Source organism: Rattus norvegicus, chromosome 1, assembly GCF_021556685.1.
Source record: "Rattus norvegicus strain SHRSP/BbbUtx chromosome 1, alternate assembly SHRSP_T2T, whole genome shotgun sequence".
Taxonomy (NCBI): Eukaryota; Metazoa; Chordata; class Mammalia; order Rodentia; family Muridae; genus Rattus; species Rattus norvegicus.
The window spans coordinates 203,377,824-203,403,540 of record NC_141534.1 but is presented as its reverse complement, the minus strand read 5'-3'; the positions used below and the strand labels follow the sequence as shown (position 1 = coordinate 203,403,540).

General features: G+C 49.3%; 1 protein-coding gene and 1 long non-coding RNA gene across 34 annotated transcripts in view; one reads left to right on the top strand and one right to left on the bottom strand.

Annotated features, from left to right (window-relative positions):
• Ptpre (protein tyrosine phosphatase, receptor type, E) overlaps positions 1-25,717 on the bottom strand; it is a 148,988-nt gene that overhangs the window by 18,687 nt on the left and 104,584 nt on the right. For 7 of the 12 annotated variants that reach the window (XR_015630812.1, XR_015630798.1, NM_053767.3 and 4 more), the window contains 9 exon segments: positions 23,765-23,883; positions 16,065-16,158; positions 15,754-15,827; positions 13,796-13,932; positions 8,123-8,213; positions 4,595-4,671; positions 3,884-3,920; positions 2,694-2,791; positions 349-468 (listed from right to left, as the gene is read on the bottom strand). Coding sequence is in view for 7 of the 12 variants with exons in the window: in XM_087572568.1 (XP_087428694.1) it covers positions 349-468; positions 2,694-2,791; positions 3,884-3,920; positions 4,595-4,671; positions 8,123-8,213; positions 13,796-13,932; positions 15,754-15,827; positions 16,065-16,158; positions 23,765-23,883 (847 nt within the window). In the remaining 5 variants the exon portion in view is untranslated. 12 annotated transcript variants of the gene reach the window in all.
• Positions 15,626-25,717, top strand: part of LOC102551963 (uncharacterized) — a 59,124-nt gene continuing 49,032 nt past the window's right edge. For 6 of the 22 annotated variants that reach the window (XR_015652675.1, XR_015652679.1, XR_015652674.1 and 3 more), the window contains exons 1-3: positions 15,626-15,901; positions 16,025-16,121; positions 16,638-16,850. This is a non-coding gene — a long non-coding RNA (uncharacterized LOC102551963). Of the gene's footprint in view, positions 15,902-16,024; positions 16,122-16,637; positions 16,851-19,439; positions 19,714-19,984; positions 20,400-20,687; positions 20,789-22,806; positions 23,072-23,188; positions 23,243-23,573; positions 23,750-25,717 lie in introns of those variants that run through there. The other 16 variants (XR_015652652.1, XR_015652667.1, XR_015652669.1 and 13 more) reach the window with 11 other exon arrangements.

Here is a 25,717-nt window from a genome sequence, read left to right as displayed (position 1 = left end):
TCTTGTCCCACCATGCAAGGGTAAAAGACATCATGCTGGACCCTAGGTATAGCTCGGTGGCATGGCACCTGCTTGGTGCAGTGGAAAAGGCCCACCATTGAATCCTCTACCTCTCCAGCTGGCTCACCCATCTTCTGGGGAGACCCAATACAGTTGCTGGGAGTCAAAGCACCCAGCGTTCTGCAGATTCAGGTCCTGGATCCACTAACCCCGTCTCAGTCTGTCACATACTGCCCTGAAACCACGGTTTCTGTGAGAGTTTCTGCCATTCTATGGGTGGGTCGAAGTGGGGAAGCTGTTCACACTGTAAAGCCCCCCAACCTCGCTCCCAAGAAGCCAAATGTGTACCGGATGGATGCAGAACTTGCGGATGGTGTAATCCACCAGGACCACGCAGTCCTCTACACACACCCGGATGTTCCCATAAGTCCAACAGCCCTGGTCTGGCCAGTACTGGTAGCACTTCTCCTGTGAGGAGCAAGCGAAAGGAAAGAGTCAAGACACAGTTGAGGACATGGCCTCCCACCGTCTGCATAAGGTCAAGTGACCCATGTCAGCAGCCCGTGTATCCTGAGCTGGAAGCATGACTCTGCATTAGTGTGTCTTCTATAAAGGGGAAAGAAAGGCCTCTGAGGTGGCAGATATGGCTGTGTACCAACCAGAGTGGCTTTGGGGCAGGACATAGTAGTATCTCATTTTCTCACCCCTTCATCCCTCACACCCTACTACACCAGCCATGGCTGTCCATACTGAACCCACTTTAGAGTTAGGGGGCCTGGCCCCCAACAACCGTCTGTCTCAAGTGAGCCTTGCCTCCACACTTTCAGAATGCCTTCCCTAGACATTTCCCTGGGGCCCAGCTCTCTGTTCTCCTTTGGGTCAGGCCACTCACTCTGTATAGCACACCAACAGGGGAACCCCTGAGGTGCTGCAGGCCACAGCTCTTTACAGAAGACAAGCCCTGGGCACCTTTGTGTTTCCTGAAGCCTTGGTGCTTAGCAGGCAGTAAACTGTTCATCAGCACAGCCTACGAATGAACGGCGGTCACCCCCCACCCCCAGGGAAAAGAGCCACACAATCTTCCTCGGAGAAATCTTTCTCGGAGAAATTTAACAGGCCTTCCAGGCACCTCACAGCTTGTCCTAGAAATGACCGGTTGAAAGGCACAGCAAACTGGCCAGCTCTCCAGTATCCATATGCTCCTCAAGTGAAAGGTACCTAGCACCGTGGAGACCAGCATCCTTGTCACAACACTACAGGATACACATCACCTGTATCTTGACCTAAGCTGACCACAGTCACAGAGCATTGGGGCATCGGATGCGGCCTGTAGTGACACTCAAAGGGTCTGGTTTGGGTGAGTCATGCATCGTCTAGGGCTCTGATGGCTCTCAAGCAATTCTTCCCTGAAAAACTCTTGCAAAGATAGGGAAGGGGGTCTCAGGATCCAGTGAGCTCTTGGTTGTCCCACTCTCAGTTCGTCAGATGCCAGCCGAACTAGTTTTGCAATGCCCTGCCCAGGATGTGGACATCGTGGAGACCACAATGCAAGCCACCAAGGAAAGGGAACTCTCTTGAGAAATGACTCCATCTGAGGTAGTGGAAATAAAGAGACCCAGCAGGCAACCCCAAGTCACAGGATCAGAAAAACATAGCAGGAGGCTCTAGGAGAGATTGAGATAGATGAAACCACCAGGACACAGGGGAACAGAAGTCCTCAGGGTCTCTCTGCCTCTGCTTAGAAACCTGGACTCTGTAGGCAGTTGGTCACAGAGACCCACTGGCTCTGGTGGGGGTCAGCCTCCCTGTAAGAAGAAGCAGTCCCCATCTGTCCCCATTGTTGTCTCAACAACTAAACTGAGCCATTCCTCTCTCTGATAGATCAGAAACTAAAAATGGCCACTGGAGGCTTTTCCGTGTGCTGGTGGGCATGGAGCTCACCAGTGGGGACAAGAGCACTCTGCCACCTGTTGTATGAGTCCTGTCCTTGTTCTTCTGTGCACCCCAAGAATGGGTGTCCCACCCAGATCCTGTAGGCTCTGCCCATGTCCTTGACACATGGGTTACTGTTAGGGCCAGGCTAGTGTGTGTGCAAGTTCCGTGCGAACAAGTCTGCCAGGCTTCTAGTTTCCCAGGGCTCTGTTGCTCTCCCTTCTAGCCTGCATCTGGGCCAGTTCCTGGGAACAGGAATGGAGACACAGGCTCAGCAGATGCTACCAGAGTCTGCTTTGATAGGAGACCAGGCAACTGTACCTCTCATTCTTAGCTGATGCTTCAAATTCACTCATGTCTTCCACGAGCCTCCTATTGGAGGCTACCTCTCTAGTCCAGGAAAGACCTGCTCAGTGGTGTTCATTGGCAGTCAGGCCTACCTCATACAAAACACACCAGTACCTTTCACTCTGAATTCTGTTCCTTTCCAGCGGGGGTTAGAGCCATGGGTGGCCATGATGATTCTCAGACAAAGAGGGGAACCCCTGATTCCTTATTGTTGGAGGAGGACAGTGAGGTGAGGACTGACTTCAAGATAGGGTGCTGGAAGGCCTGAATGCTGTTTGCCACCCCCTGTTAGATGAGAAGTGCCTGGGCAGAGGAAGCAGTCAGGCCTCCCTGGTGAGTATGGGTGGGTGTCACAAGGAAAGGCCTCAGGATCAGTGCTGGGGTGGAAGTGGGGTGCCCCCCCCACGGCTTACCTCCTTCCTTTCCTTCAGGTTCGTCAACATGACAATGGTGGCTGACCTTTGCTCCCAGACCATTCTCCAGAAGTCATTCACTGTCTCCTGCTTGGGGCCTGCATGCAGAGAGGAGGGTTAGGGTGAAGGAGCCATCTAAACTTTGTTCACGAATTCAGCCTTGGAAGGATCATACCTTCCCCCAGGCGCATGGCAGGCCCTGCAGCCTGGAAACTTTCTATACAGCCAGAGTTCGGGTGGCCATGCTGATTTATGGGCAAAAGAAAACGGGACCACAGGAAGACGGCAGAGGGCCATGTTTGCTCTGCATTCATAGTGGCTGCGAGCCACCACACGCTTGGGTCCCTCAGCGTCACAGGTCCCCTCCAGCACTGCTAAACTGGAATGTGAGTGTGAGCACACGTGTGCTTATGTGGAAAAGAGGGACAGGGAGAAGGAAGGAAAGGGAGGGAGGGGTCAGGAAGAAGAACCTCCTCTGTCCTTTGTCCACTTCCTGCCTGAATATGACACAGTGCCTAGGGGCATAACAACTCTTGAGCTCCTAAGGCTAAAACTTCTATGCTGAGGAGAAGGGGACAGGAGACAAAGAAATCCTTCCTTGACAAGCTGATGCTTACAAAAGAAATGCAGGCCTTAGTGACGTTTCCACCAGCGTCTGGCAGGCTTTCTCTCATTTACAGAGGGCACAGTCCCCTATGTGTAACAAGTGCTTCTATTTCTAGGAAATCTGGCCTAGGGGAGGGGGGGAGAGAAGTGTAGTTTCAGCTTCACTGATCCCTGGGGAATTGCACCACCTTCCCAAAAAGGCAGCCTCTGGCAGACTAGAAGGTTCTCTAAGCACAGGGTGGGACCGGGTACAAGGGTAAGGACAGGATTTTGTAGCTGAGCCACAGTGGCCATGACCTTGATCTAACAGCCCCTCTATTCTGTCCTCCACCCAAAGTAAGAGCCTTTCCGAGCTCAGGCAGCTGAGAGAAGTCAGTTATCTATTGAATGTGAGTCTCAGGGTAGCCAGAGGCCCCATGTGTGCTGTGGATGTCACAGAGGGGCACGCAGTGTGGGTATCTAACACAGTGCCACTATGGGGCACACTCATGAAAAGCCAATACGAATCGTTGGTATTGTTGGCAAGTAGATATTCAAACCACTATAAGAATTCTATGTAGACATGAATGAAATCGAACACTTACCTTGAGCTGCTATGAATTTGTTCTTTTCTTTGTAGCCCTAGAAAAGTGAAGTTGGACCTGTCATTATCCAGGGCTATCTTTGACTAGGGACCACTTTGTTCATAGAAGGGGAGGAAAGATTCATCCGAGAGGATGTAGAAGACAGAAGAAGTAACATGAAAACAAATCCAAAAACCAAAACCAAACCCAGCAGTCTCAGAAATAACTGATTCTTTCCTGTGGCCTTTACTACTGTGTTTTTGTTTTCCTACACACACACACACACACACACACACACACACACACACACACACACACACACGCAGATGACATACTAATTGATGTTTTTAAACAGGCTCATGTGTACAAATCCCTTTATTTCTTTATATATTTTTAAGTAATAAATTTAAAACTTTAAATGACATTTCAAAGATAGCTAAATTAATTCGGTGGCCCATTGTGGGTTATTTAGTCAAATGCACCCAGTGGGTTCTAGTTTGTCGGCACTGTAAGAATCTGGACCGAACACCTCCAGCATCCACTGTGGTCATTAGCCTCTCTGTATTTGTTATCTTTCTGACTTCTGGTGCAAATGCAATCTGGGAAAGTACAATGGCCTCCTGCTCTCAGTGTGTCCACAAAGCTCAGGATCAGAGTGGTGGGCACCTGCACATCATGGTTAAACTCAGCCCCTGAATGCCCAGCCAGGAGAAAGGAAATCAGTCAACTTACATCTATGTAGGAAGCATTAATGTAGTCAGAGCAGGGGATTCCATCCAATTGGCTCAAAATCACTCTGCAATGATCATCTGGGGAAAGCAGGAAAAAAAAAACTGTGATATTAGAACAAGGAGCTACAGAAGCCTGGGGTGTCTTTTACCTAAGAGTCAGTCACTGGAAGGACATAACCAGACCTCTTCTTGAGGTCAGGGTAGGGTGCCCTGCCTTGTTGAGTCCTCAACTAGGGGAGGCCCAACGATCACACAAGCAGACACAAGCACAAGCATCTTCTCACAGTGGGCCCACACATTAACAGCTGCAGATGCACGCAGGGGACCTCGGGATACAGAACTTTTCACTCCAGCTTCCAGAGGGCATGTGAGTAAAGGGTTTGGAATTCTGAACTCCAATATCCATCCTTCACCATTTGCCCCACAGCTGGAAGGAACCCGGGTTTGCCCATGCTAGACCATTGACTATGGGAGTCTAGCTGGCTCCCTGGGGCATTTTTCAGAGTGGGAAGGAAGCCAGACATGAGTGTGTGTGTGTGTGTGTGTGTGTTAAGTGTTACACACGTATGATCTGTGTTAAGAATATGTTGTATGGTATACATGTATGTGTATGCTGGGGTGTGTACATGTGTTGAGAATTAAATGTGCTGTATGAGTGTATTTTTGTGGTGTAGTGTATTTACATGCACGGTATGTTCATATACTTAAGTGTGAGAAGTATGTGTTGTGTGGTTATATGTGCTGCGTGTGTGGTTTATATATTTTTGTGGTATTGCATGTTATACATGCATGGTATGTGCATATGCTTGAGTGTGCTAAGCATGTGCTGGACGGTAGGACATGCTGATTGTGAGTTTATTGTGTCCGGTGTATGGCAGAGGTGTGGGGATGGCTCATCTCTGGGGACACTTACTACGCACACATGCTGGCCAGGATGACAACCCCCAAATCCACTGCCACATATCAACACTCCAGGGGCTCAAGGATAGAAACAGCTGTGTCACTGCACATGTCACACTGGCTGAAGAGATTTTAGAACAACGTATACCATGGGACAGTGATGGGAGCACAGGGCAAAATGGCATCTGCATGGACTTGGGCCTTCACGTCTTCTAACGGATTCCTGAGTGTACATTCTGAAAAGTTACACTTGGCTGTCACAACACTACTTTCTAAAATCACTAGCAGTGGCATCCTCCCAGCAGAGGGCTATCAAGCTGCTGGCCACAGAGAGTCCCCACAAGCATGCAAGTGCTCAGCCTTTTGGACACAGAGTGCCCTAATCTTTGGGAATCCCAGGCCAAGGTCAACATTACAGTTCAGCCCAGGGGCATCTTTGAACCTATTGCAAGTCTGCCCTAACTTGGGGTATACTAGGAGGGGGAGGGGGCTCCTGGAACTGTGGGCATTGGGTCCATCCATGCCCCCTTACTGATCCTAATCTGACTCCATGACATTCAGCCCACCACATTGCTCCTGCAGGAACAAAAGTTCCAATATAGCCAGGCATGTGTGAAACACACTGTATACCCACAGCCTTGGAGAGCTGTCAACATCCCAAGTCACATGTTACTTCTAGGTAGGAAGGGATGAGGCTAGCCTCACCCTGGGGCAGGAGCAGGGGAACTTATGGGGGCCATTGAGCAGGACTGTTTAGAACTCTGCCACATTTTTATATGACGAGAGGGCAGACCGATTTTCTTCTGTAATCCAACCCAGTCTTGTGTACAGCAGAAAGATTTTGGAAGGTGCCCAGCCTCTGCTAGAATGATTCCTTGGTGAGCTGAGCACCCCACCTGAGTCTGTTGCAGGAGTTTAGCTGTGAATTCTGTTCCTGAGCTCTCACCAGGAATTAGCACTCCTCTCTCTCTCTCTCTCTGTCCCTCTCTGTCTCTGTTTCTGTCTCTGTCTCTGTCTCTCTCTCTGTCTCTCTCTGTGTCTCCATCTTTCTCTCTTTTCTCCTCCATTCTCACTCTTGTCATTTCCCCTCCCCCACAGCGTCTTGCTTGCCACATAATCCAGACTGTTCTCTATCTGGAGAGCCTCCTGCCTCAGTCTGGAGGCTGCTAGAATTACAGGTGCGTATTGCCACCTCTGTCTCAGAAATATTCTTGGTTAAGACTTTGGGTATTAACTTTAGGGAACAGTAGGTTTAATGATAAAGAGAGAAGTTAGGCAAGATGCCTGAATGTCTTTGGCCCTAAGGTGGCCTTAAATACATGAGGCATAAATTAAACTCATCAAGGAAGATGAAGTATTAAATTAGAAGTCAAGACGGATCTTTGAGAATCACAATTACCCGTTAACATAAACTTCTCTGAAGAGCCCAGACATCTTCATGGTCTTTGAGCTATTGAATCACAGCAGTCGTTCCTTTGGCTCTCCATAACCCACCCATCAGTAAAACTACTGTGTGTCTAAACTTGGGACAAGCCACCCCCACAGCCAGACCCTACTCCCTTGGCCCTGACAAACAAAAGTCCATTAGTTAATTACTCTAGATTTAGTTGGATGCTAGAATCGTGGCCGGCTTTACAGAGAAGTCACTATCGTGACCGGCTTTACAGAGAAGTCACTTATAAACTTTATACACAAGTGGCAGAAAAGAGCTACTTCCAGAAACTGCTAGAAACCTAGGATTACGTGTTGGACAGGTCACAGCTCCATGTGCACACTGAAGTTGACTGAGGCCTGCTTCCTGACTTTACCAGACATTAAGAGCAAAGGTCTCTGGGACCAGTAGGAGGCATCTGTTAGGGATTCAAGGCCCAGCTTGGAGTTATCTGAGGCTGCTCTTCTGTGGGCTTGAAGGGTGACTCTGTGGTTGAGAGGATGGGAGGGCTGTGGACTTGGCACGGCGTCGCAACCCTCAAGCGCCAGCTTTTGAAAGGTCGGCTGGGAACATGCAGGGTTTGTCCTGGCGGTGAGACAGGCACCTCAGGCCTAGACTCAGCCAGCAACAGCAGATCACAAGACGGCCAGACCACATCAGCCTTCACCCTACCTCTGACACTTCCTTGGCAACCACACTCCCCAGCTCGTGGTTGATGTTTCCTGCTGAAGTTAGAATTGGGTTTGTTTAGCACCTCAAGGGTGCCAAACTCGTGTGGACTTTTCAATCTACCATCTTGGTCTTTGGTCCTGGACCATAAATCTCATTGAGGATTTGTTTCTGGTTTAGTCAAACACTAACTGTGAAGGAAGGTACTGCTCAAGGCCACCAACAGGCCTAGACTGGCACTCAGGATTGAATCTGGCGAGAGGCCTTGCCTGCTGGTGCCTAAGTCTGTGAGAAGCGGTCCTGCCCAGCTTGCTTCCTGTATGGTTAGCAACCAGAGTGGCCAGCAGCAGCAAAGCTGCCCACACCCTGGGCAGGGAAATGGACACTCAGGCCGTGTGGCTCTGAATTCCCTGGGACATGCACTGAGCAGTCACAACACAGTCACCAGCAAGCTGCAAAGCAGTGCCAAGTGTAACACGCATGTCGCAGATCACACAAAAACAAACAGTAAACAACAACAAGTCTTACTGGGCAGAATGTTGGGGTATCTGTTTTTTTCTCTGTTTTCTTCTTTATTTGCTAGTTCAAAGGTTCCTTGTATGTGTCCGGATGGCAATGACTGGAAAGAAACAAAGAGTTGATTGAACACTAATGAATCTGAACCAGGTTCCCATTAGCTTCGATACCAAGTCCAGGAATTAAAACTATCATCTCTCCATCGTTCGTGTCTCTCGTTAGGTCCCACACTAGACACTGGGAAGACAATGAATGTTACACAGAGATGAGCTTTCTTCAGGGTCTTCTGTCTAGATCCTAAACTTTGTGAGGTCAGGAACTCACTCACAACGGAGCTTATCATCCTCCAATCTGCACAGGTCTTGACCCAGGCAGGGACTCTTTGGGTACAAGTGAACTGATCCCAAAGGAATTCTGATGCAGGAGACAGAGGGGCAAAGACTACCAAGAAGAAAGTGCTGAGACCTCTGAACCAAGCTTCAGGAGAGAGGCAGGATCCTGGTAGAGTGACTGCAGACACAGCCCTCACCATACCCAGGACTCAGCTATCTCTGTGGATTAGGTCAGGTCAGCAGGGTCAGGCCCAAAAGCTCCCTAGAAATGCTGATTCTCCCAGCCCCCAAGGACCCCTAGAGGTTTGGGAGTCTGTGGCTTAAGATGTACCCTGTTAATGACTGCTGTGCTCCGGCCTAGGAGTATCAGTGTGGAGCAGAAGTTTCACTTTGCCACGGTGCTGAAACTGAGAACCATCACATCTGGGAGTAAAGTGGACATGTGGGTTTCTACTTCCTTCTACCACGGAAGCTACCTGCCTTTGATTTTGGTTGCCTCCAGCCGTTTGCTGTTTGCATGCTTCTGGGCTCTTCTTTGTGCTCCAAAGGAGCACCTTGAACTTCAAATCATGCCCTTCAACATTAAATCTGCCTCTGGTTAGATCTAGGACCATTGGGCTCCAAGAAAGAAGTATTTTGTGATGTGTTAAGCACAGAGAAAACACATGGCTTCCCTAACTCCTATGATCAGATGACATAGGACCAGACCAAATGAACAGCGTTAGAAATGTACTCAGTATCACCTGACTGAAAAGATAGACCTGGGTCGTGTAGCCTGAAAGGACCCTCTTGCTCAAGCATGAGGAAACATGAGGACCTTCTTGTTCTCTGTGTCCCACTTTAGGGTGCTGGGAGTTAGGGTCTGGCTTCATAGAGCAGCCTCAGATGACATCCATGATGTCCTGAGATTGTTCTCGTTTTAAAATGTCTGAGCACTGACCTCCCTCTAGCAGCAGGAGCTTCTCAGTGCCCACAAGGGCTCACATCAGGATGTTCTCCTCTGTTCTGGGTCCGCCACATCTCATAGACGCAGGCAGAGGCCCTGCCTGGGCTTGTGTGGAGGGACCAATCAAAGGTCATCCCAGCAATGCCAATGAGGGGCTCTCAAACTTGTCCCCAGCTATGAACACCTAGGTTCCTTAAGCTCAGACTCACCACCAGAGCTGGCTTGGCACTACCCCTTGGCCCTAAGTGGACACTGAATTTGTGGTAACATCCCAGGGCTTTCTCAGAAAGTTTTAACCCAGAACACAAAAACCCAGGCACGTTAATGTCACAGTGGCACATGAAACCGTGCATCTGGCAAACCTCACAGGATGAGCATATCCTAGGGGCTCAGTGACAACACCACCAACAGCAATTATTAGCTGTAACATGTGAATCACTTCCCTGTAGAGGACCCACGACAGAGGAACATCCTCCACAGGACACATGGAGTACTCGGGAATACTCTAGTATGGATGTGTCATTTCTGCATACTTGGAACTGCTCTCAATATAAGGCTTATTAAAACCATCAAAGTGGATAAAACAAAGGAAGGCAAGGTAGCTGCAATGTGATGACCAGCGGAGCCTGAGTGTGAAGAGGAATCAGGCTCTGGCCACCCCTTCTACAGCTGTGTGCCTCTGAGATGTGGGCCATAGAGATGAGGTAGTCCACCCTGCCTCCCCAGGCTCCTGGAGGATAGGACTGGGGAGGCGGTCAGAGCTCTCTGTGTCCCCCATACATAACCCCAGACCCAAGCAAGCGGAAAAGTTTCCTGCATAGATTAGGCCCAGCACGTTTTCCTGCTGTCGGGCTATGCACGCACGCGCGCAGGCACGCAGGCACGCAGGCACGCACGCAGGCACGCACGCACGCACGCACGCACGCACGCACGCAGTTCCTCAGGTTTCTCAACTGCTCAGTAGCCCCGGGGAAGTAAGAGTGCATGGGGATGATTAGCCTGCAGTGACCCTTTGTGTGTGCTCTAGACAGTCTAGTTTGTTCTGTCAAGACAAGACCCAGGCTGGAGAGATGGCTCAGTGGTTTAGAGCACTGGCTGCTCTTCCAAAAGTCATGAGTTCAATTCCCAGCAACCACATGGTGGCTCACAACCATCTGGAATTGGATCTGATGCCCTCTTCTGGTGTGTCAAGGGCAGTGTGATCATATACATAAGATAAATAAATCTTAAAAAAACAAACAAACAAAAAAAACAAAAAAAAAACAAAACAAAGACAAGACCCAGAGGACAGCTTGGGTCTGTGTGTTGTGCTGGGACACATAAACAAACAACTCCCCCTGTAGGTATTGTATATTTATCATAGGGAACACCCCAGGCTGCTGGTTTGACACTAGGAGAGACCTGGGGAAGACACTCCCCAGAGAGGGGTTTCCACTGCATATGGGCCTCCTTTTCTGAGACTGAAGTCAGGAACTGGAAACAGAAGAGAGATCTACCTTTCCAGGAGGAGCTAACAGATAGCTTCTTATCCACATGTTACCTGTTACTGATTGGTTTAAGTGTTATCAAAGCCCCATAGGGCAGGGAAAATCCCTACTTCACAGATGAAGAAACTGAGGCAGAGGTTAAGGGAATGGCCCAAGTCTTCCGGGCCAGGATCATACACAGACAAACCAGTTCCAACATTCATCCCACTCTCCTGATGATCTTAACGCCAAACCCCTTCTTATCCTCAAGTTCATTGGCCACCTAAACATGAGTTTGACAATACAGGAACGTCCAAATACATGTTGAGACTTATCCAGATCCCTTCCATGACCTTTAGGAGAGGGTGTCAGACCAGTGAAAGGGAGGGTAGGAAACTTAAATGTGTTCTCTGAGTACTGGCCTGGCTGATTTGGATAGAAGGATGTGGTAGGAATGTAGCCATGGATGGGCCCAGCTCCTGACTGGAGAGAGGAGCCAGGCTTCATGCATTCTTACCCCACACTGTATCTCTACAGGCAGCAGGACTCTGCACAACTGAGGGCCACACAGAGGCAGGCTGGGAGGGACAGGGGAGGGAATCATTTGTTTCAGGGATAAAATTTACAGGGGCTTCAGGAAAAAAAAAAAGAGCCTCTGAGGCATCATCTTTTCTACCATATGTTTTCCTCTTAAGAATTTTAGATAGCATTTATTTGCTTATGTGCACATGCCTGTGTGCACACATATGTCACACCATGAATGTGGTGGTCAGTGGCTGATTTTTTTTTTTTTTTTGGTTCTTTTTTCGGAGCTGGGGACCGAACCCAGGGCCTTGCGCTTCCTAGGTAAGCGCTCTACCACTGAGCTAAATCCCCAGCCCCTCAGTGGCTGATTTTCAAGAAACAGCCTTGCCCTTCCGTTCATTATGCAGGTTTCAGAAATTGAACTCAGGTTGTCAGGCTTGGCCACAAGTGCTTTTACCTGCCGAGCCATCTTATCAGCAGCCATACATCCTTTCTAAAAAGCTAACTGAGTGTTTAAAATTCATAATGGTGAAAAGCATCAGACTGTTCAATCATGGCAGAATCCATAACTGTGCCATACAACCCACAGTGGAGCCCAGGCAGCAGGGGGATACACAGACATGGTTCTCTCCTGACAGTGACCAAGCGGTTCCCTTCACCATCGCATGCCTTTGTTTTGATATTTTAAGTAAACTATTGAACCAGGGCCTGTCTTGCCTGCTGCGATTTCCCTGGTCACTGGCACCCTACACATGACAGCAGAACTGGAAGGGGAAGTGGGAGCCCAGGGAGGGGGCAAGCTTCTATCGGCAATGTGAGCCACAGCTATTTTAGAAATGGAGAATTAACTTCTGGTGTTAAGTTATACATTTGCAAAACAACAGTGCTTGCTGCTGTCTTTCAGTATGACCTAATTTAGAAAAAAAAAAAAAAGAGGAAAACACATTTGGTGCAGTAAAAAGGGAAGCAAGCTAAAGAGGAAGGTGTAATGATGAAAAGTGGGTAAAGTGTGGTTGAGCCCACCATCGCCTTCCCATGCCCCCACAGGCATCTCTTCATGAAGAGTCAGTCAGCCCTGCCGGCTCCCTCCCTAGAAACAACCACAGAGCACTATTTAAAAAGTTCATCATCTGGGAGGCTCACATCTGTGCTGTCTTAGAGCCTCCATCCCCAGGCACCATTTGGTGGTGTTGGAAGTGACCTAGAGTACAATAGCTGTTATGACAGAGATAGGCCCAGGCAGCCATCAGGGACAGCCACTTTTGCTCAAGCCCAACGTTCAGCTCCCAGCCCTGCATGCAGGGTGAAGACTTGAACAAATCCCCTCAGAACACAAACTGTGTGGGGCTCTGTGTCCAAAATGGCACTTCATACCTACCCATCTGACAGACAATCAACAACCTGGGGGCAGACGGCTGACAGACTAAGAGCTGTGGGCTGGAGAGATGGCTCAGCGGTTAAGAGCACTGACTGCCCTTCCAGAGGTCCTGAGTTCAATTCCCAGCAACCACATGGTGGCTCACAACCATCTGTAATGAGATCTGATGCCCTCTTCTGGTGTGTCTGAAGTACAGTGTACTTATATATCATAAATAAATCTTAAAAAAAAAAAAAGAGCTCTTTCTGCTCTTGGAGAGGACCTGGGTTCAGTTCTCAGAGCCTGCTTGGTGGCTTACAACCGCCCGTAACTGCAGTTCTAGGAGATCTGCTGGCCTCTTCTGGCACTGCACCCATATGGTACACAAGCATATAACAAAACACTCACACATACATATAAAATAAAAACTTAAAATTAAAGAGGAAATGAAAACTCGAAGGGTTGGGTGACCAAGGTCTGGAGTTGAGAGTTCTGAGCATGACTACAGAGAACTGTCAGTGGGCAGAGGCCTGTCTCAGTGAGCCACTGCTCCTTAGAGGGTGTGGGAGTGATTCATCCCATACTGCAGAGACTCACACACATACTGAACATGAGCTAGTGTCCTCTGCAGACAGTCCCTACAACCACTGAACTGTGCCGTGATGGTAGCTCAGGGGGACCAGTGCTGATCAGATTAGAAGCTGGACCTCTTGGGGACCATGACAAGATGCTTTGTGGGAGCCTCTCTGTAGACTTCAAGGTAAAGCTGCCACCTGTCCTATGTACCATATGATGCAATAATGTGTTTTTCACAGTGCTGTCATACTGTGGTACCCAATAATGGAGCTGGCAGCAACCCCCAGGAGCATCAGGCTCAACCATCTCACTTCATAAGTAACAAGGAGCATCAGTGAGGGGCATTATATTAGGGACCAGGCTTTCTGGACCCCACTTCTGAGTGGCATCACAAGTTGCACAAGGTCCCTAACTGTGTCCCTGGAACTACTGGCTCTGACTGTCCTGCTGTTCCTCGTGATGGCCGAGACCTGGGACACTCACATTGAACTCCTCTCGGAACCGCTTGCAGTCATCCGCAGATCTCACCCGGATCTCCTCCTCCAGGTGCTCCACAGGGATGGGGAAGTACTTCTTGGGACCCGATGGAGATCTGCTCAGTAGCATCACTCTCTGCTGCTCTGTAGGGCCAGGAGCAACAGAGAAGCCACTTAGTTCCATCGCCCATGGCTGACTCATCCCTCAGATGGTCTGACAGCATTCCTCATGGATCTGTACAGTGGGAGGGGACCAGTCCTCTCAAACTGCTCACCCTGGGGCTAACCCGGCCCTGAGCAACTGAATCAAACATCTGCTTCCCAACACACCCATTTTCAGCAAGTGATGGCAGCATTCCTGTCCATTATAGACACTGTATTCTTGATCTTGCTTGTGAGCTCACCCACCACTCAGCCTTCCTACTAACCTATGTTGCTTCCACACAAGGGTCACAGCAACTTCATGCTGCAACCAAGTCAAGAGAAGAGTAGTCACAGGGCTCTGGGTATAAGCTTAGAACAGATGGGGGTCTGCCAGGATCTCTGTCTTACAGTCTCCGCTTCTTGGCAATACACAGACCAGCTTCCTTAAATCTCATTCATTTCAATGCAGAGAAACAAGCCATCTTTGAGGCAAGAGAGGACAGGACACTACAAAGGAGGTGGGGTGTGGGCTGAGGGGCTTTGACTAGCCACCCCTGCAAGCTCAGAAAGTGGTGCAAACAGTGCCAGGGACTGGCATTTCTCTTCACAGAGAGGGAGCTGAATCGATAAGGTCAGTAGAATAAGTCAGTTGTCACCTTTGCAAAAGGCCCTGTCCCAATCTGCAGAGCTCACGGAGACTTTGCTCCAAGACACCCTTTGACTGCAGCCAGGTGAGCTGGTAGAAGCTTGTGGGCTTCTTGCCCCTCCCAGCCACACTCTTCCCTCTGCACTGGCTTCTGGGATATGTAGGGAGATGAGAAAGGCAGGATGCAGAATGGAGTTGCGCTGGAACCATATGATGGTCTACGCGGATGTGCAGGTCCCCTAAGCCCTGCAGTGCTACAACTCAGGTGAGACCTCTCCTGCTCATGTCTGTCCTACCTGTGGGGTTGCTCTAGTTCCTTCACTGTCTTGGTGGAGTTCTAAAGTGTCTCTTGAGTTCTGATGGCACGCATGTTACCTCAAGCCAGGCAAAGCTCTGTATGAAGTCATAACAGAAAGCTGCAACCACTGTTGTGAGCCAGTGTTTTGTGTTTTTAATTGTCACTGAAAACCAGGGACTTTGCTTATGCTGGGCAAGGGCTGGACCACTGAGCTGTATCCCCAGGTCCCTTGGTCATTTGAGGCAGGATCTGGTTATGTAGCTCAGTCTGGCCTTGAACCTGTGATGCTTCTGCCTTAGCAAGTGCCTTCAAATACTGAGATTCCAAGCCCGTGCCACCCCACTCAGCTAGAACCTGCACGTTTGAAACCTCGTCTTTGTCTTCCATGGAAACACAGAGAAAGAAAAACAAGCTTTTATAAGCAGCATTTACAAGTTGGAACACAGCTGGAATCTCAGTTAGGCATGTCCCCTAACTGAAGCTCCTTCGCAGGAGTGAGTAGCTTTGGCTAAGCAGTGCCCCTTTCCAGTGATCCTGAGGTAGCACGGCATCAACCGAACACTTCACATCATGAGTTAGAGCCTTATCACAGGATGATTTCAAAGGCCTCAATGAGAAATGTTACTTGGCAAAGCCCTGCTAAACTGACAGGATATGAGTGGTCTCTTTAAAAAAAAAAAAACCACAAACAGAAATGTCTCAGACATCCGCTCTCCTGGCAGGGAAGGAGATCTCTGACGCTAAGTTCCGAAATAGAGAAACTTTGTGTTACTAGCAAGCGGCGGCATGAGCCCAGGAGGAGTGGAGAGAGAGAGAGAGGCAAGGTTGAGTGACAGCCCAACGCCAGTCCCCTGTACCAAGACCCAGTGTGCAATACCTTGTTCTTCTAGGATCCCGTTAGGCATCTTCTTGTCGTTGCTGTTGACCACGGCTTTCCTCTGCTTCCTGAACCTTAGAGGCACAAGACGTGTTAGGTCTCAGCACAGCGGGAACCCCCAAGCCCTGAGTGTCGTGATACCCACCAGGTGAGCCTGGAAAAGTTCTTTCTGCTGCTCATGGCTGAGCTGTGTACAGCGCAGGCCTGACCAGCGGTATCTGAACTGTTTGGGCCCACACCCCCTGCCTCTAGCACACTCATTTCCTCATAGGAGCTGGTTAGAGCACGTCAGTGCCTGGGGACACTCCTACCTGAAGAAGTAGGCTGCAAGGAGGAACAGGAGGAGGAGCAGAGGCAGCAGCAGCCAGGTAAGCAGCGGCTGGGACGTGCCAGGGTCCGGAGGACCTGTGGGTGGGTGGGCGGTAGAGGGCAGAGACCCCATCAGGACCATGGGGGGGTAAGGATATTCACAGCACACCACATGCTAGCTACAGTTTTCAAATTATCTCCCGTCAGTTCTTTCCTGGGGACAGAGGAGTGTAATGGTGGGACTTGACCAGGACCCTGATGAAGGGTCACCTCCTCACACCCCAGTGTGCCCTGATAGTCAGTTATTTCTCTAAGTACCTTTGGCCCAGCCTGTCTCTTCGATGAGGAGGTAGAGAAGGTAGCTCCTCCTCAGGGAACAGCTGTTGTGTCCTAGCCCACAGGAAGCAAGAACACCAGGTATAAGGAAACAGCCTTGTTCCAAGGTTTGGTACAGTTCTTGAGGAACAGGCACTCTGTGGTCTGGCCTTCAGAGTGGTGAATTCCTTGTCATAGAGACTGCCGGCTTCCTGGAGCCAACCTACTAACCTTGCTTATCCATTCTTCACACTTCCCAGGTCCACCTTCCTCAGAGAGACACATATTTCTGCCCTTGCACCTTGGCTTTGGTGACCTTGTGGTCATCAACGGACCCATTCTCTCAACCTCTTGGGGCGCTCTCTCATCTCCACAAAGCTCCCACCCAAAGGACCCCATCAAAAGCCTGCTACGACAGTTAACCAGCGTGGCTCCCGTCTCGACCTGGTCCGAGGAGCTATGTCCTGCATTTGGTGAGTCCATGCTACAAGAGTGAGCAGGTCCCCATGGGAGGCTCTGGAGGTCAGTAGCTAGATTTCTATCCTCCTGAGTTCCAGAAGTGTCAAACATTGTTCCCAAGCCGAGCGTGTGTTTCAGAGTTCACGTCCTTCCTCCCATGTGCCAACCTGGTTCATCGAAACTCAGGACTCCAAGAAGGAGTTTGAAATGTCATTTTTTTTCCCCAGCCCTGTGCATGTAATCTAGAGGCTATGCCCCACAGTACGTCACCTGTGGCTCTGACTCAGAGGAGCTGATTCCCATCATGTTCAAGGTCAGGTATATATATTTTAGGCTTAATGGCTAGGACTATCTGTCCTTCCCTCAGGGGAGTACTCCAAACCTACCCACTGCCCAGCTGGGGCCCTTTAGGAGCAGCCTGGCCCAAGACTTCCAGGTCTGGCTCCAGGGAATGGTATACCCTAGACTATGACCTGCATCAAATTTTAGCTTGGGTTGCTGAGATCTGCCTAACACCAGCAGGCAGAGCTAAGCCAATCCCAGGGAGTCTCACCGTTCAGGGTCCCCTGATTCAACTCCATCCATTTTTGGTCAGAGACCACTAGAAAGTGTGGGCAGGCTCCTCCTTCTTTTCAGGAAATGCTCACTGTCTTTTCTCGGTGTGTCACCGTGGTGAAACTACCTACTTCTGCATTGCCCAGAGGTCAGCCCCTGGCTCAGGCTCTGTTCTGCAGAAGTAGCTGCTAAACTGGCTTGGCTACAAGGTCCACCCTGTCATAGACAGAGCCCTACATCGATTGTCACACAGGCAGAAGGACGGCTCAGAAGGACTCATTATCCCTCCACTTGGTTTCTGTCACTTCTAACGTGCTTTGCCCAGGAAGGCAGAGGTCAGGGCCAGAACCTCTCAGACTTCCCAAGGGTAGCAAAACGCCCAAACCCAGGCTGGGTGGCGTGGGACACAGGGAACTGTGAGGCATGCTCTGGCTACAGTGTCTGAGCATGTAGGAGGATGAATCCAGACTACTTCTGCCTCAAATACCGCAAAGGAAGAAACCCATGCTTGATGTAAATGTTTCTGAAATTGTGGATGGACCTTGATAAACATTGTGGGCCAGGAAATAAGTCCTGGTGCACACGGGGTAGTGTCCCCTTGGTCCCAGTGGTGTTCCACCCAGGGAGTCATGAGGTCTCCCAGAGGATATCCTATGGTCACATTCTATTTCCAGTTTATGTTGACTCAGGGGTGGGGATGGGAAAAAGGGCAAGAGTGGGGAGATGCAGATGGGTCTCTCTAGATGGTTCAGCCTTTTCCCTAAAGTGTTGTTGGGTTTTCCAATTGCACGTGAGCGAGTACATGCGTGTTCACATAGACTTTAGGCATAGGTGTGCCTGCATGTGAATATATACACATTTGCTTACACAGAATCTTCCTGACACTAGAAAGGCAATAGTTTGTGTGTGCAGTGGGGCCTGATGCTGCTTTACTCTGGACACAGATTTCCCTGGTGACTCCTTTGCTGTGTCAGAAGGACCCAGGCAGAAGAGCATGGTCTAGCCTGAGTAAGCTCTTTCCAAACCTTATGGAACTCTGCAGCAAATCTGCCACAGAGAGTTCCCCTCCAATGAGGGACATTCTACACGTCTAGGGGGTCCTCAGTGGAGAGGCAGAGTTAAAGTAAAGGAGGAAGAGGAAGAGGAAAAGGAAAGACAGGAAGCACAGTGAGCAGCTGTGCTCTGGGAAGAGACAACAGTCCCTGGAGGACTGTGCTGGAGAACTCTCTGGGATCTAGTCCATAAAGCTTCTCTGGCCAGAGGCCTGTGATTAGCATTCCAAGGAGCCCAGTCAGAGCGAACACACACACACACACACACACACACACACACACACACACACACACACACACACGTAGGTTGACTGTTTTGTTTCCCTGGCATGACGTTGTGAGTGTATCTTCCCCTACATTTTCTTCTATGACGCTAAACTGGTGAACACATAGGTTTGGTAAATAAATTAGACTCACGACTCCCTCCTGTCATCCAAGATTGCACGGCAGAAGGAAGTACAGTTATTTTACAAATTGATAGGGAAGAGAGGAAAAAAAAACCAAACCAACAATGATAAAGAATCACCCACTTGATGACATACCAACGTCATCCAACATTAGTGCTATGCATAAAGCAACCGGATGAAACACACACCTCTCTCCTTGCTCCTGGAGAGTTACCATGCGAGGTGAGCCTCTTCCTTCTGAGTCCTGGCTGCTTGCCACCATATGCTTTGGCCTGGCCCAGATTATGGGTATTTGAAGCTATTTTCCACTTCGCTGTTCCCTGTACTTCTACTTCTAGATTTAAAAAGAAATTATATTCCTATTTACGCATCTGCAAGTGGGTATATGTCTTTGTGTATTCGGACCACATGTGTGCAGGTGCTCATGTAGGCCAGAGGAGGGTGTCTGATCTCCCAGAGCTGAAGTTTCAGTCAGTTATGAAGGGTCACGTGGATGCTAGGAACCGGACTTGGGTCCTCTGGAAGAGCAAGTGCTCTTAGCCACTGAGCCCACTCTCCAGCTCCTAACTTGGGCACGTTGTCTCACCAGGGTTTCTGTGTGGCATCTCCTGAAAGTGGACCTTTGTGCCTACTATGCTCATTACCAAACAAGAGTAGAACTATCCAGATGGCCTCCCAAAGCATCTGACTTCTAAGTTCGCCTTACAAAGGGGTTTACAAGAGAGGGAGGCCCTTTCTCCTGGACGCTAATGATCCTTCCACTTTTAGTCAGGTAAAAAGCACAATACCACTTTAACTTGATTTTCTCTAATATCTAGAGAGTTTGGAACCTTGGCCTGATGATTAAAATGGAATTAATTAGATACTTTGATTTTGCCTGGTCGTGTTTGACATCTCCTAATAGCTTCAGCTGTCAACTTGACATACCCCGGAATTATCTGAGAATGGCCTTGCCCAGATGGACATATGCTCATGTCAGTGGGGTATTTTATTATTGGCTGATGTGGAAGGCCCCAGACCATTGGAGGTGGCACCATCTCTAAGTAGGGGGTGTTGGGCTGTATAAGAAAGCTACTTGAGTGTGAGTCAGTGAGTGAGCCGCTAAGCAGTATTCCTCCGTGATTTCTATTTTAGTTCCTGTTCGAGCTTCTTCCCAGACTTCCCTTCATGGTGGACCATGACAGAGATATGTAAGCCAAGTGGACCCTTGCCTCGCTGGTGCTAGGTCATAGTGTTTGTCACGGCTGTAGCAAAGCAAATCAGAACATCATCCATTTTCCTAATGTGCTCTTTCACACGTTAAAATTAAGGATTCTTGGGGCTGGGGATTTAGCTCAGTGGTAGAGCACTTACCTAGGAAGCACAAGGCCCTGGGTCCGGAAAAAAAAAAAAGAACCCCCCCAAAAAATTAAGGATTCTTCCTGTATGTATCGCGGATAATAACACCTCCTCGCAACTTTCTTTTTCTTTTTTTTTTTTACATATTTATAATGAATTCTTTGTCTAAGAAAATGTGTCATGATGAATATTGAATTCATTTTGGCCAGAGATGAAAGGAAACCATTTCCTGTTGTTCCGGCACGTTCTGGCAATGTGCTAACCCTCAAGAGATATTTTGTGATTTTTCAGGGGCCAGATCTTTTACAGAGGACTTGGAGTGCCCTCCCAAGTTGCAGGACAAAGGAGCAGCCATGTAACTGTAAGGCCTCTGTAGCTCCTGATAGTGAGACCAGAGCTGTTGTTAGTAAGCTGAGGCCCGGGGGAGACCTAACCAGAGCAAGTTTCACATTTACTTCTGTTCCGGGTGCTGAGGTCATGTGATAGTCTTCTCTTCCAGAAAGCAACACTTCCTGCCCATGGCTATGTTATAAACCAATACATTTTGCTCTCAAGTGAACTTGGAAAGTCCTAGGTGATGCCACCCTGAGGGAGACTCAGGTAACTCCTGGTTGGGGCTGTCACAGGACCCTGATAGATTCTACCTCTACTGTGGAGAGATGGATACTCTGTCCCCAGACTTCAAGATGTCTACTAGATGTGCAGGCAGCTTTCCAGCTGATTAGTATTTGGTGAGGGATGTCAGGGATGTGGGCGGGGGAAACTTCAGTGAATGTTCTTGAGGGTCACCGTCCTTGGGTGGGTCTTTGATGTTCTGTGCTGCAAGACATGATGGCCTATATGTGGAAAGCCATGTGCAGAGAGGCAGGCCCTGCAGGGTCTGGTTTTGTTTTATTTGTTTTGCTTGTTTGTTTTTTGTGGCTGTGGGTGTCAGGGCAAGGAGGAAGGATACAGCCAGAGTGTGAGTTACCTCAGGTGTTTGATCTCATGGCAGGGTTGCGCTTCTACCCTCCCCTCATGGACACCATTATGCCTACGGGAAATTAATCAATGGTCTGGAAACCCTGTAAGGTCCTTGAGTGAGGTGAAACTTGAACCTCTGACCCACTGGGAGGGCACCAAATTCCACTGACTTTTTCTAAGAAGCTTTTCTGTAAGGATATTGATCATTTGAGTCTTCCTTAAGCTTTGCAAGGGCCAATACCAAACATGTTGCTCAGTTTCACGTGTAAACTTGACCAGGTCATGCTGCAAAAACATTTCGAGACCACCATCGGAGACTGAGGCTAACACTAGAATCTACACATTGAGTGAAGCAGACGGTCTGCCCCAGTGTGGGTAGGTCGTACCAGGAATGGAGCAAGTGTGTAGGAAGGGAAGGATGGGACTGAGGCAGGTACAAGATAGGCACGAGCCTCTGCTATTGTGGGTTCCTTGTGACTTTGTCACTAAGACATGCTGCAGAGAATACCTGCCAACTCCTTAGGGAGGGTCCCTGACTTCACTCATCTGCCCTGAGCCTGGCTCTCTCTGGGTGCAGCACAACCTGCAAAAATCACAAAGAAGGAGTTGAGGGTTGAGCATCCGAACTGGCTAATGGAGACTGGCTAGATGGCTGGCGCTTGCCCGCTGTTGACCACAGCATAAGCCGATGCTGAGGAATGCGGCTGTGCTCTGAAGACTGTCCAGCCTGCTTGTCTCCATAAGGCTCACTGCATCTGTACCTCATGCTCAGGGCAGGGAGGCACAGAGGGCATAGAGGAGTGAGTGCATCCAGGTTACTCAGCTAACAAGTGGCTGATACAAGATTTGAACCCAGGCAGTAAGTCGAGAAGACCCATTCTCGTTTGTTTGGGCTTTTTCCCCCCTTTCTACATCCTCTTCCTCACTTTGGGTTTGCATAACATTCATTTAATTGAGGTGATATTTACATGTACAATGAACTTGTTTTTAAAGCACGGTGCGTTAACTTCCCAGGGTTAGGCAGCTCTGGCTTTAGAGTATTTCTTTGTCTCCAGTTAAGACCCCTTCCTGTCTTCATCCTCAGCCCTGGAAACGGCTCACTACTCCCCCGTCCATGATTTTCAGGTACTGGATATTTCCTGTCAATGGAATCCTACCTTAGTCTACATCATGGGGTTTCTGTGTCTACCTTCTGTCAGTGGGAATGTCTCTGAGGTTCCTCCTTGATGCCACATGGGCACCAGTATGCTTCTTTTTTTTTTTTAATATTTAAACTACAAGGGGAGGGAACAGACTAAGAATAATCCCCATCCCTGCCCTGGGGTGTATCTGTAACGTTCTTGAGAGGCTAGGACAATGCTGTCCTTTTCAACTCTATCTCCCGGAAGCCATGGCACATCCAAGAATGCTCCGCGTTCACCTAGAGAAACAGCAACTGTTCTTCTTTTAAGAGAGGAAACTCCACCACATATCAGTATTACAGAATATTAACAAACAACAAAATAATAACATTCTTCGCCCTGTTGTCTGACTGTTTGCTCCAGATTCAAACCTATCATCATGAGAGGAAGGCAGGGAGCTCACAGAACATAAGGGTGTGAGTTACCTCAGGTGTTTGATTTCATGGCAGGGCTGCGCTTCTTCCCTCCCCTCAGGGACAACATTATGCCTATGGGAAATTAATCAATGGTCTGGAAACCCTGTAAGGTCCTTGAGTGAGGTGAAACTTGAGCCAAGTGAACCCTTGAAGTTCTACAAGCCAGAGACAGATTGCCTGGGGTGTGGTTGGAGTGGAGGGACTCTTAAGTGGAGCTGCCTACAAGTCGCGGAGGAGACTGGTGATCCAGCTTTCATGAGTTGTCGCCCGGGCTGGAGAGGGCTTTCCAGTGAAGCAGCTGCCTCTGAGTCACCCATGCTTCTGTAAGTAACCCCCCAAAACTTACTGGCTCACCAAATTAGACATGGATACAGTCATTTCTTGAGTCTATAGTGGGTGTCCTCCATTGAGTAATTAAATGTTTGCTCATATCTCCTCAGGAAAAGTTACGCAACAAACCTTCAAGCCAATATTCACATTTGCTCAACCTCCCGGTCAGTGTTTGGTCACAGTTGCTCCTAGCAGGGCTCTACACAGTTAGACATTTCAGAATGTATTGTTGAATTAATCAATTTTGTGTGTGTGTGTGTGTGTGTGTGTGTGTGTGAGAGAGAGAGAGAGAGAGAGAGAGAGAGAGAGAGAGAGAGAGCATATATGACAGAGTGTACTTGTAGAAGTCAGAAAACAACTTGGAGTCATTTCTCTCCTTTCCACTGTGTGGGTCCCAGGGATCGAACTCAGGTCATTGAACCTGACAGCCATCCCTTTGTCACACATTCATTTGGATGGCCCTCCTCAGACTTTCTCTCTCCTTCTTTCACCAAGACTGATCCATACGCCGACCCCAGCAGGTGGAGCAGCCTTCTCAAACACACTTAGATGGCTCTGGTTCTGGCTACATACCCAGTACCTCATTGGCACACCGGAAGAGCCACCGAACGCCTTTCCCAGAAGTCCTAGGTGCTCAGGAGGTGGCAGTGTGTGAGGCAGCAGGGGCACAGGTTAGGGGTCCTTACCTGCAGTTGTACTGGTCCAGTTGCTCTCTGTTGGGGTGGTGTCGTTGCCCTGGCCAGCTGTGGCAAGCGACAAGCTAAAACTTGCCAACAGGAGTGGACAGAAGGGTTCCATGGCACACCTGCAAAGAGAAGAGGACCTGCTCAGAATCTTCCCGAATAGAAGGCCTCGGACACGACTGTCGCTCAGTAGGGAGGAAGAAGACATATGAGAGAAGCTCACTGTAGGTTTTCAGGAACGTTCTTTTGTCGTCTCCATCCTACAGTGGTTCAGTCACTGTCATCTGCAGGTCCAGCCTGAGGACCCAAGGCTCACGGTTCCTACATTGCTGAGGGTGAATCAGCATGGGGTGGGATCAGACCCCACTTTATCCATATTGCCAGCCAAGAGGCATCTGTGTGAGTCACCTGGCACTGCAGATGCCACATCCCCCAATACCAACTGTTCACCCGCCTCCTTTACACAACCATTCTCTGACCAAATTGTGACTATGGTGGCTGTGGTATCTTGGGTAAGTAGATGACAGTGCCTTCTTGTGTGATTTTTGGGCCCTTCTCACTAGGCCAGCCAAATCCATTCCCTCCATACCGGGCTCAGGAGCTCCTGACTAAGCAGCCTTGAGGCCAGCGTCAGGGTTCTTCTCTATCCTCTTCCATCCTGTGGCAATATTTTCTCTCAGCTCACTTCAGTAGCCCTCTCCTGGTCTAGCCGCTAACTTCCTACTCTACAGAATCAGCTACAGCCTCAGGAGAGAACTAGGTGTTTACCAAGTCGAATGGATGCAGGGGACAGACTGATTGGCAAGGGGTTCGGCATAGAGAAAGCTCTTTCATAGTAAGACCTCCCAGGTAACCTTCTTGGCTCTCCATTTTGCCCAATTACCTTCAACCATCTTTAGAGGTGATGGTGATGGTGACTACCCGGTGGTGTAGAAAAATTTGCTTGAGGACTCCTGACCAATGGAGGCAGGCAATGGCACCTTCCCATGGCAGATCCGTGGTCCCTGTCCACGGACCTCATCCACAGCCAGCCCAGGGGCTCTGTCCCATCCCTTCTGAGAAAAATTTTGCTACCCAAAGCCTCCAAGAAGGACGTGAATGGACCAGACCTCAGAACTGAGACCAACAGATAGATGCTCAGCACTCATGCTGTTCCAACAGGGAACACTGATGTTTGTAATTACTGAAGACATAGAAGGAGCAGGGCAATCCCAGTGTTTCTCAGTAGGCATCACTGCCCTGATGAACGGGACCCAAGGACTTTATAACAATGACCTCACAGAAATGAGTCAGTGGCCACCAGCATGAGTGGCCTCTCCTCTTCCTAGTTCCCAAATGCACATCGTAGATTTATAAAGCGGACCAGACACGAACAGCTCTGTGCTTGAGTGTGTACCTGCTCCAGCCTGCTCCTTGCATGGGTGTTGTGTACACCGGAACCCCTCAAGGGCTGAGACCATTGGCTACTGGAGGGTGAGAGACTAGACAGAGCCAGACTGCAGGATTATAAAGCCCATGTTGGAGATCCGGACTGATGGGGACACACCCTCAGCTGGATCCATGCTGCCCAGGCTCTCACTTGACAGACGGCTTCACACAGATTGCCACACACTGCCTTCTCTCTTTCCAATCTGCTACTGAACACTGCCGAGGCACTTCACGTACGCGAGAGGAAACTGCAGGGTAATTGATTGGGAATTATTAATTGGCTTAATTCAACTCCAGAGATGTGGAATTCCTGGGTGAAACATCGTGCTTCCTCTCAAGCATTAATGACCTCCCCCACCGAGCATACAATGATCTAAGAGGAGCCTAGGCCAGCACCCTTGAGGAGGACGAAGCTCAACAGCTTTCCCTCATTATGTGTGGATGGCTGTCTGCAAGTTCTCAGAGCCGAACTTCCTGATGGGACCACTAGAGGGAGATAAACGGTGCAGACATCAAAACCTAGCCAGC